The 10,474-nt window shown below is 42.8% G+C and overlaps 1 protein-coding gene across 1 annotated transcript in view; it reads right to left on the bottom strand.

Annotated features, from left to right (window-relative positions):
• The window catches only part of atrnl1a (attractin-like 1a), a 216,481-nt gene that overhangs the window by 153,517 nt on the left and 52,490 nt on the right, over positions 1-10,474 (bottom strand). The window contains exons 11-15 of the mRNA XM_023394687.2: positions 6,861-6,945; positions 4,970-5,181; positions 3,522-3,640; positions 2,734-2,850; positions 1,817-1,949 (exon numbers count right to left, since the gene is read on the bottom strand). Coding sequence (XP_023250455.1) covers positions 1,817-1,949; positions 2,734-2,850; positions 3,522-3,640; positions 4,970-5,181; positions 6,861-6,945 — 666 coding nt within the window. The remainder of the gene's footprint in view (positions 1-1,816; positions 1,950-2,733; positions 2,851-3,521; positions 3,641-4,969; positions 5,182-6,860; positions 6,946-10,474) is intronic.

Genomic DNA, 10,474 nt, shown 5'->3' with positions numbered 1-10,474 from the left:
TCTGAATCCATCCTCCGATACGTTAAGTTAAAAAAGTGGTACTATCACATTTGATATCAAACTAGAACCACCTCCTCGTGGTCGTATCCCTCCGCCACTCAGACTTCTTTCAGGTTACGTCCCTGTTTATCCAGAGTCGTATAAAATATGAACCATTTGTGTGAAATTTTCTCATAGTTGCTGTGTGAAGTCTTGAGTAATGGTTAAGTGTTATCTGAGGTCACCACGACTTCACCTTTGACCTTTGACCGCCAAAATCGAATTGGTTTTCAGCGTCCAGACATCACTTCCTGGTTAACTGCTGCACCACAGGCTTCACCAACACAACATCTCGCTGAGAGTTTTATTTGTTCATCATCTTGAATCTCAGATTAACGACGACAGCGCCGACAGTCGTAAAGCGTTTCCACGTCAGCCACTATAACCACCTTCATTATATTTTCATGCTATTGGTGGTCAATCATCCTGTTTATCGATTAAATTAATTATTGTATTACCTCATTTTAATGTTGTAAAATCTTTAAACAGTTTCTAAATTTTTTTTTTTTTTTTAATCATTAATTTTTATTGTTCGTCCTCAATTTTATCTCGTCTCGTAAAGAGCTTTGTAACTGTCTTTTGAAAGGCGATATATAAATAAGGATTATTATTATTATTATTATTATTATTATTAGACCAGTAGCAGCCACTGTCGGTCTGGTGACATTTAACCTGCTACAGCTGGTGTTTGTTAAAGACTGTTAATTAACAAGAATATTACATTGCTTTTTTACATTCTTTAATATGCAGGTAATGTTGCAGGGCCGGGTTAGATGTGTATAAGAGACAGGAAGAAAGGGAGCAAACGCAGTACCATCTTCTGCTTAAAGCTACTGCAAACTCCCAGTTCCAAGCAGAACCAGCTAGCTCGCCCTTTAGCGACACCACCACCGCGAAACTGGATCACATGTGGATTCAAATGGCACGGGTATTTCCTTTTGCCCTAAGTCACGGTAGCACCAAAGTCACACTGAGCGCAGCTCCAGAGTACGGAGGAGGACTTTGTGGACTCTGGTTTTTTTTTTTGTTAGTCAGCCAAAGATCTGTATCCAGAACATCCAGTAAACACTTCTAATTGGCCTAGTTCTCTTTGCAGCTGTGTGGAGAGCACATCTCTGAAGTGTGCGTTCATGAATGTATGCTAATCCTGAATGTGCACATGCCTGCATGGATGTATGAGGGTGTTTATTTGTGAAGACCACTAATAATATGCAGCCACTTAGCGTGGGAACATGCAACTGCTCTGAAGCGGAGTGTGTCATGTGTGTGTATGTGTTTGTGTGTGCAACAAGAGGACAGCATCCCCTCAACGACTTTGAAGGAATAAGTATAATTACTTGGGAGATGATGACTGCGAAGGCGACTCCGCCAGACTCTTAATAATGTATCAATCAACAGCGTTCAGTCCGGTGTCACGCGTAATCGAAAAAAGGATCCACGCGGCTTTTTATGAAAGTACAATTTATGCACGCTTGCAAGTATCTGTGTGCAGATCCTCAAGGTGTTTTAATTTTTGCTGCATAATGCCGTTGCCTCAGGAAGCAGCTTATAAACTAAGTTTCTCTTCCCAAAGATTTCCTCAGAATAAAATGAGTTTTCATGAATTTAATTTGAGCAGTGTCCTTCAGAAATATCCTGAGATAGGGGGGGGGGGGGATTGTTTTCTTCTGCAATGAAGCAGGGAGATGCGTTTCATGCTCCTGCTGTGTGTGCATTCATGATGGTGTGTGTGTGTGTGTGTGTGTGTGTGTGTGTGTGTGTGTGTGTGTCTCCTCACTCGGCAGCGCTTGACACTCCTGCTGCTGCGGCTCCCACTGACAGTGGACGTTGAGGGAGCAGCTCCTGCAGTTGGCCAGTCTGAAACACTCCTGCTCCTCCCTGCGCTTACACCTGGTCGAGTCTCTCACCGACTTCACACACACACGCACACACACACGCGCACACACACACACACACACACACACACACACACACAGAGAGAGAGGAGACAATATCAGTACCAGTTCGACTCCATCCTCTTCTACTGCTGATGCAATAAACTTGGAGAGATCAATACAATGTGCAACAAAAGGCCGAACATGAATAAAGTGATGGTCGAGCCGAACACGACACGCAGAGTGAAAAGATAAAACATCGACACGAGGGAGGCGTTATATTGAGAAGGACTTTTTCTTTTTTACTAAAGTTGTGTTTACCGTAGACGCCTTGTGCGTCTCGCTTACTCCTCAGCAAAGACAAACGTCTAACGAAGAAGATCTATATTCAGCTTCGTGCCGCTTCATCCTGACAAGGTGAACTGATCATAACGAGTCACAGAAAAATCTCTAAGCAGATGTTTTACCTCGGCCCCGTTTCTTAGCTGATTTACCGAGACGTCGAAGAGACTAATATTAATGAAATTAACGTTTTCGCGCAGAGCTGGATTTCTGTTTTGATTGTTGTTGCTGATCAACGCAACACAAACTGATTTTTGATTAATTACAATTAAATATAATTTTTAGCCGTTTTCTCACTGCACTTATTTGTGCATTTTCTACCGTTTGAGATTCTAACACATGCGTTAGATGTGAACGTGGCTTTAGATTTCACCCTCGATTTCCATATCACCTCGGGGTCTGTTCTGACCTGTATCTGACCTCTGACCTCAACCTGACGCAGCCTAACGAGAGGTGTCAAGTGTCAAACAATACACACATGTCCCCTCCTCCTGGCTCCGTGTTTCCACAAGCTCAGCTGATGTTCAGACAACATGGATGGAGGTGGAGACAGAGACAGAGCGCCGCCATGCTGCTGGGCCAGCTCCAGAGTCAACTACACGCACACGCACACGCACACGTACACACACACACACACACACACACACACACAAAAGCAACATGCAGACACATACAGAGAGAGACGGAGAGAGAGCAGGGTCGGGAGTCAAAACAGAGAGAGAGACAGAGAGAAAACAAAATGAACAAAAACACTCACTAATACAAACTTCGCACATCTTGAATTATCTGATGTTATCTTTTAAATCTTTTAATTTTTTCAACATCCTTGAAAGGTTAAAAGATGATGAAGTTAGATGATGAGAATTTTTGGGCGTTTGAATTAGAGGACAATCACACACAAAGACCATGAGTGAGCTCATTTAAAAAAAGAAGGAATAGCTGAGATATCGACTTCTTTAAGCTTTTTCAAACCTTCCTGGAACCATCGGCTCCAAGTTTCACCCTGTACACAGAGCGTTCCCTTTCTGTTCCACTGGCTCTCATCTAATGTCGCCTTTTATAACGTAACAGACAGAAGTGCAGTGTAATTTACGGAGCACGTTCATGCCTCCCTGAGTAGAACGAACCCCTTTTGATTTCAAACACAACTCTACCACAACTCCAGCAAACCTCCCCTCACAATCCAACCCCCGGGTAAAGTTTGTTCTACAATAACCAACGGCGTGGAGCGCTCGCTCTCACGGACGCCCCGGTGAAAGGACTCACCACGGTGCAGTTGCTGGATGCAGAGATGCACTTCCTGTCCTCACACCACTGACAGCCCCAGGTGTTGGCGGTGCAGCTCGCGCAGTCCGAGAAGCGGAAACACTGCTCGTCTGTACTGTCTGGAGGAGACGAGAGACGAGAGACGAGACACACACAGACACACACACACACAGACACACACACACACACACACACACACACACACACACACACACTTCCTGTGTTAAATGAAAATATGCTCTGCCACCATTTGTAATCGTGTTGTGGTTATAAAAGCGTTGAGTAAAGTCAGTCTGAAACGTCATGAAGGAAACTGGAACAGACGGACTCACGTGGCGTCCGTGAACGAGCAAAAACGCTTTTATGAAGTGTGACCTAATGTGATTTCTGTGTTTCAGGATGTGATTAACAGGTGTTTTACACATGGGCAGGGAATTTATGTCATGCTGCTTTTATTTCTTTTATATCTTTTATTTGTAGAATAAATGTTAATCTGATTTTGATGGATACACAGCGGCGTCTAAAAGCCTCAGCTGTTGGTTTCCATTTATTTCCACAAAGAAGAAAAACCAACGACCAGATTTGCATGTCATCAGTTATTTTTTTCTTACATGACACAGAGCTGAGGCAGGTCTTTAATATCACACACACACATACACAGATAGTGTATGCAAGTATACGGTAATGAATGGACACCAATGGACGACTTAAATAGTCGATAAAAAGTCCAAAATATGCAGTTTAAATAAAAATGCATGTGAGCTGGAGTTATCAGTATGTGGGGGAGATGGTTATATATTATGTTTGCCATATATTTCTCATGAGTATCGGCTTTACTTGTCCTTGCAGATTATTTCTTTTTCCCTTTTTCTTTTTTGAAAAGCAATAAAAAGTGAATTCAAAAGAAAAAATACATGTGATCTGCAGCAAACAGGCTTTCACATGCAAAAACCATGAGTACGGCCCTTTAATTTATTCAATCTATGAGTAGTATTGTTGTACTTAAAACTGACAGAACAACCATTATCATAATTGCTTTCAATCTAAACCTGCAGTGAGCAGCCTGAAGCAGAATACCTGGAAACACTGCTGCATCTACATCTGGCAGAAACAGATGAGGGGGAGTGAGAGGAGGAGGAGGAGGAGGAGGGATTGGACCAATCCTAATTACTTTAAAATGAGGTAATTGTTGCAGCATTGACCTTCTGTTCCCATAATTATGTTATGCAAACTAACCTCAGAAGCCAAATACTTGAGAATAATTATAATTCTCGTGGAGAAAAAGAATGGGTCTTTTGGGAGCAGCAGTCCTGTGTGACTGCGCTGTGCGTTTCAGACAAAATGTTGACATGACAAAGAAAGGAAGAAAGAAAGAAAGAAAAAGTCACAGACACGGATGAAATGGCAAAGAATGAGCCGGGCAGACGGCAGCCCCCGGGGTGACGCACCGGGTCGCGCGGGGCAAAGCGGCGCCGGCAGAATCTCCTCAGGTGGTTTCGCCTCCCAGGGGACACATCTACTCTGGACCCAGTGGCAGCGAAGGCCCGGCCCGGCAGCGGCGCACAGAGCTGGGCTGGAAAAGGCTGGGCAGGACGGAGGGGTGTAGGCCAGCACGTCGTTCAAGAGGAGGCCCGAAAAACCTCCAAAGATGAACATGGAGCTGAAGAAGACACAGGGAGGATTAACACGGCTGTGGGAAGGGGGAAGTTTTGTTTTATAGAGACAAAGAAGAAAACACCAACAGAGATGAAGACAGTTAGAGAAACGATAAGAAAACAGGAAAAACCTTTCAAAAAAGGGGGGGGTGGTTGTTTAAAGCCGGTCGTGTGAAGCTCAAAGCTGACATTTACGTGCTCAAAGCTGACTTTTTGGTGGGAAAATGGCGTTAAAGGGGTCAGCGCCGAGTTCCTCTGCATCACCATCGAACTCTCCCAACCTTTTTAAGTCGGAGTATTTGTTGTCATTCAGTTTTCCCACCAAACAGGCCTTTTGTCCTTCATACAGTTTTGAAGAGCATATAAAACATCACAATTTCAGAATATGGGAAGATTTTTTTATATTTATTTAAGTTATTTAATGTATGAATTTTAGACATCAGACATTTCACCCCTTATAAAGTCGATATATCTTGTTTACATTTACATTAAGCCATGAGAGGATTCCCAGCATCACCACTTATTTTTCCCAGTCTGCCCAGCTCAGAGCAATAAGAAGCTTTCCTGGTAATATATGTATAAATTTAGACTCTTTTGATCCAGTGGATATAAAAATATTAAATAAAAATATCTTTCTAAAGGTTTATTTTTGACATATTAGTAACCTCCTTCCACATCCCCATAAACAATGATAAATAAGAGCATTCTTTACATTTCATGTCGTTGGTGTTTCACCGACCTATAAAACGTCCCGTAGTCTGACTGGAGTGAGAGAAAAAACATCTTTTATCAGACTACAGTGCAGAAGCTCCGAGAAACCCTCGACGTGATGTCGAGTTATCTTCAGGTTTTTCATGAGGTGAAGAAAAAATAAAATAAAATACACAAGAGAACATCGGCTGAGGAATTCAAGGTGCGTCAACAACAGCTGTTTCCTTCTCTCACAGTTCCACGCAGGTTTCTCTCTTTGAATGCCGCAGTCTGAACGGTTTGCCAGGAGACAATGCAGCCATTCAAACACTGTGTTATTTTAGAAACCACAACACAAGGCTGGAGGAACTGCTTCGACTAACTTTTCTGTGTGAATGAAGCAAAACCCAGAGATACAGATTCAAAAATGGGAAAAGTATTAGAGAGAAATACATGGTGCATATATATATATATATATATACACACACACACTGTATCTATACATAGACGTGTAGGGAAAGTACTGAGCGTCAAGCAGAAGAAACGTCCACATACAGACAAGAGATGAAGCGGCAGAGACACAGTTTGTGAAGCAGAGAGCTTCAGAGAATCCAGCAGAGGGAGAAGAGAAGTGTAAACTAAAACTAAATATAACACTGAGATAAAGACATCAATCCCTAAACAACCGTCTACAACTGAGGAAGAGAAGGACGGAGAAGAAAGTCGACAGAGACTCTCCGAAAACTTAGAGGACACCGCAGGAAGACATCAAGGAAAATGTAAAAATGTACCGAGGAATAATGCGCTGTGAATATACGGGTTTTATTTGCATAAAATATAACTATAGTAGTTTAGCAGATTATTTAGCAGAGACTGAAATGACACCGCTGACGTGTCCTCAAGCGACGCATTAACTCTCTTGCACTCAGATGTTCTATAGAGGTCAGAGGTCGGACGAAGTCGGGCAGTGACGAAAAGGAAGGAAGGAACTCACCCGTTGCTCACCACAGCCGAGTGTCCAAAGCGGTTGACGTCGCGGTGCAGCCCTGGTCTGGGGAGGACCGTCCACTCGTCACAGGCTGAGGACACACACACACACAGACACACACACACATACATTTCTGTTATAGCTGTCTGTGCTGAGTGTGTGTGTGTGTGTGTGTGTGTGTGTGTGTTTCTGGGTGTGAGATGAGAAACTACAGTCAGTGAGAAGCAGAGACAGAGGGGAGTCGATGCAGCTTCTCTGACGCTTTTATTAAAAATGTATTTATTCAGTCGACGACACTTTAAGGTGTTTCAACACAAGGAAACGCTGAGGCGAGTCTGTAGCTGTAGATCTATTGTTTCATCATGTGTTTAACAGTTTAGTTTAGTTTCGCCAGTTGCAGTTTGTTTTTTTACACTTGTGATTAGAACTATATTTGCCGTGTCCGGACATTTCATTTTAGAAGAAGCCTCTTTCAGTATTTCTTCTTTCAGACGTTTATGAGCCACTTGTGATTTAATAAAGATGCAAGCTGGAAGAATCTTGGTTGCCATTTTGAATTCAGTTAAAAAGTGATAAAACTGCGTTTTCCTCTTGCCTCTAGTAATGGAGTTGAAAGGTTTAATGGTAGTTCAGTGGAAATGACAGATTACAGCCGGTAAACATCGACTGTAAATAATGACTCAGTCTTTTCTACTTTTTAACATTTGCAGATACGGCCACATATAAGTGGACATCCTAATACCACACGCAAACGTCATGTAACGGTTCACCGCCGCAGGGATTCGATATTTTCATCTTTCATTTCAACCACTTTTCTTCCTTTGTGTCATTCTTGGAGTGAGGAGCGCCTACGTTAATAAGCAGCTGAGCCGCTCCCCTCATGTCGTCACAAGGAATAAGAGATCATTATCTTTACCTTTTCACATAAAATGATGGTGATAAGGAAAAGACAGGGAAGATGACTTCATAAAATCTCATCTTGAAGTCTCTCTCTCTCTTCTCTCTATCATCAGCTCTGTGTATTTTACTGTTTAGATTTTACAACTCTTTAATGTTTTAATGACGCCTACGTGCTTCCATTACATTAATATCTAAATGACTCTGTGTGTGTGTGTGTGTGTGTGTGTGTGTGTGTGTGTGTGTGTGTGTCTGTGTTGGGTTAGTGTAAATGTCCCACTTAGCCAGATGAGCGTTCCCTGAGCGCTAACGGATATCAGCCGGTGGAGCCGGGGACTCGCGGACACCAGGTTGCTAACGACCTCGTTAAGCGCCGCGCTAATTGGGAGCCCCTTGTTTAAGAGCGAGGGATGCGGTGGAGGACAGAGGGAGAGGGGTCGTCCTAATCAGCACCAAGAGCAATGAGTTCATCACTAGCAGGGGTCAAAGGTCAGGCGTATTAACGTGCCAAACGAGACTAATGCTAAACTGAAGCCTGGTGATGCTGCAGCTGGTGTGAACGAGGGATGTTTATTCCCTCAGTTCAGCTTGTCAGGCTGCGGTTCGACTGCTCTGACCGTACCTGTGAAAATGAACACACCCTCCATATTGTGCTGGGAAACAGCGGCTTCTAATCTTTATGCCAAGCTAGGCTAACAGACCGCTAGCTATAGCGCTGCTTCACATTCAGTGCAGGAAGCGTCATTCGACAGGTGTCACCTGTAGCAAACACCGGACACGTCGTACGGACAGGAGCAGGCGAGGTAAATCTTACAGGTTTGATGCTTTGATTGTTTTTGTTGTTTTTTCTAACTGTAGTTGAAATGCATGAACATTATTGTTAATAAGTCTTTGCCATTGTGTAGAAATACATTCAGAGTTGTATAAATTAGCATTAGACACGCTGACACATCGGTCTGGGGATTTGAATATTTAATATCTCTCGCATGGACACAGATGTTCCGTCAGCTGTACTTTCTTATAACCTGTAAAGGCTCCTGCATCAAATTGACGCCTCTGCTCAGGTACTCATCAGTCAGCAGGTGGGCTCCGCTATCCGTCAGCTAAAATCCATATGTGGCGCTAACAGTTTAAATATTTTTCACTTCTGGCACTTGAGACTCCGGAGCTCTAAAATTAGCTCAGGTGCTTCTGGGAAGTCACACGACCGAGTTCCTTCCCCCGAAAAAAAAACAGTCCCCGTCATTTTAGCTGGAAGTTTGGCAACTAAACTGTTTTTCAAAATGCATCTGAAAATTGATTTTCACAACATATCATATCTTTTTTTTTTTTTTTTTTATATTTGAAGTTCTATTTTTAATTCTGCCAACATCATGTGCTCTGAGTTTAAATGATCTGAGGGTTTTATATTTTGCAGTTCGTGGCCGTTTTAGAGAAAAGAAAAGAATAAATAATCACATTAAAATAGAAGATGCATTTCTGCCATGTGTAAAAATCCTGTTACATTACAACAGTTAATGTTTAATTTTCTTAAACCACATCTTGATCTTTCCCAAATCTTAACCTTAAGTATTTCAGTCATTTTTGAATTGTTTATTAACACTGAATAAAAGATTTCATGAATTAGTTTAGAGACAGTTCAAATATTATTCAAGTGAACAGATTCCTAGTTTGTAGTTCAGCACAGTCGTGACACTTTTCCTCTGTAAATAAATAAAGTAATTTCTTGTCTTTTTATTTCAAGCTGTTCCCCGTCTGTCAGTGAGACAGTTTCCTTTTAGCCGTTAGTACGTCGTGGTATTTGTTTGTATTTTACTGCACAGCACTTTGGTCAACGGGTTGTTTTAAATGTGTTTTATAACTACACCTGATTTGATTTGATTGACGGCCGATAACACTGATGAAACAAGTTTCAGTGTTTTTGTTCGTTTAAACGTTAAAACACCTGTTTGCTAAAAGTAAAAAAGGCGCCTTTGTGAACTTTGTGATTCGGACACATGGATCGTCTCCCGCTCAACACCTGAACTCCAAACTCCATCCACAGCTAAAAACTTCTGCCATAAAAGGAATCAGCCTCAGTGACTCCTGATCACATCCTGAGACTGACGCCGCCAACCTGTCCACCAAACAACTGCAGGCTCAACAGATACTTATCAGCCACAACACACACACACACAGACACACACACACAGACACACACACACAGACACACAGACACACACACACACATACACACACACACACACACGTTCATAGGGACAGACACATCAACACAGATTTTAATTTCCTCTCAGGATATGAGAAAATCTGTGTTAATAATGCATGGTGGGACAGAGAGAGAAATCATGAGTCTAGATCGGAGCAGGCAGGCAGGACGGGCTGATTGACAGTTTGATCCGATCAGCACTAATGGAGGTCCTGATGAAGAAGGGTGGGAGGAGGAGGAGGAGGAGGAGGAGGTTTGAACGGCAGCCACTGTCTTCTCCTCCAATATATCACAGCTCCTACATCTTCCAAACAAGCTCCCAGCCTGCCCTGGGCCTTTCAACGGGCCGTGCCATGTGACCGTGTGTGTGTGTGTGTGTGTGTGTGTGTGTGTGTGTGTGTGTCAGGTGTGTCAGTTGTGTGTTTGTGTGCAACAGACAGTGTGTGGGTGTGTGCCTGTGGTGTGTCAAGTTGGAAAGGACCACGATTTTAATCAGAGTTCATTTTCCCCCCCAAAT

Source organism: Seriola lalandi, unplaced genomic scaffold (genome assembly GCF_002814215.2).
Source record: "Seriola lalandi dorsalis isolate HSWRI2012SDOR001 ecotype SW California unplaced genomic scaffold, Sedor1 jcf7180002054952, whole genome shotgun sequence".
NCBI classification, from domain to species: domain Eukaryota; kingdom Metazoa; phylum Chordata; class Actinopteri; order Carangiformes; family Carangidae; genus Seriola; species Seriola lalandi.
Note: the sequence above shows the minus strand (reverse complement) of the source record. Positions and strands in the feature narration are given on the sequence as shown.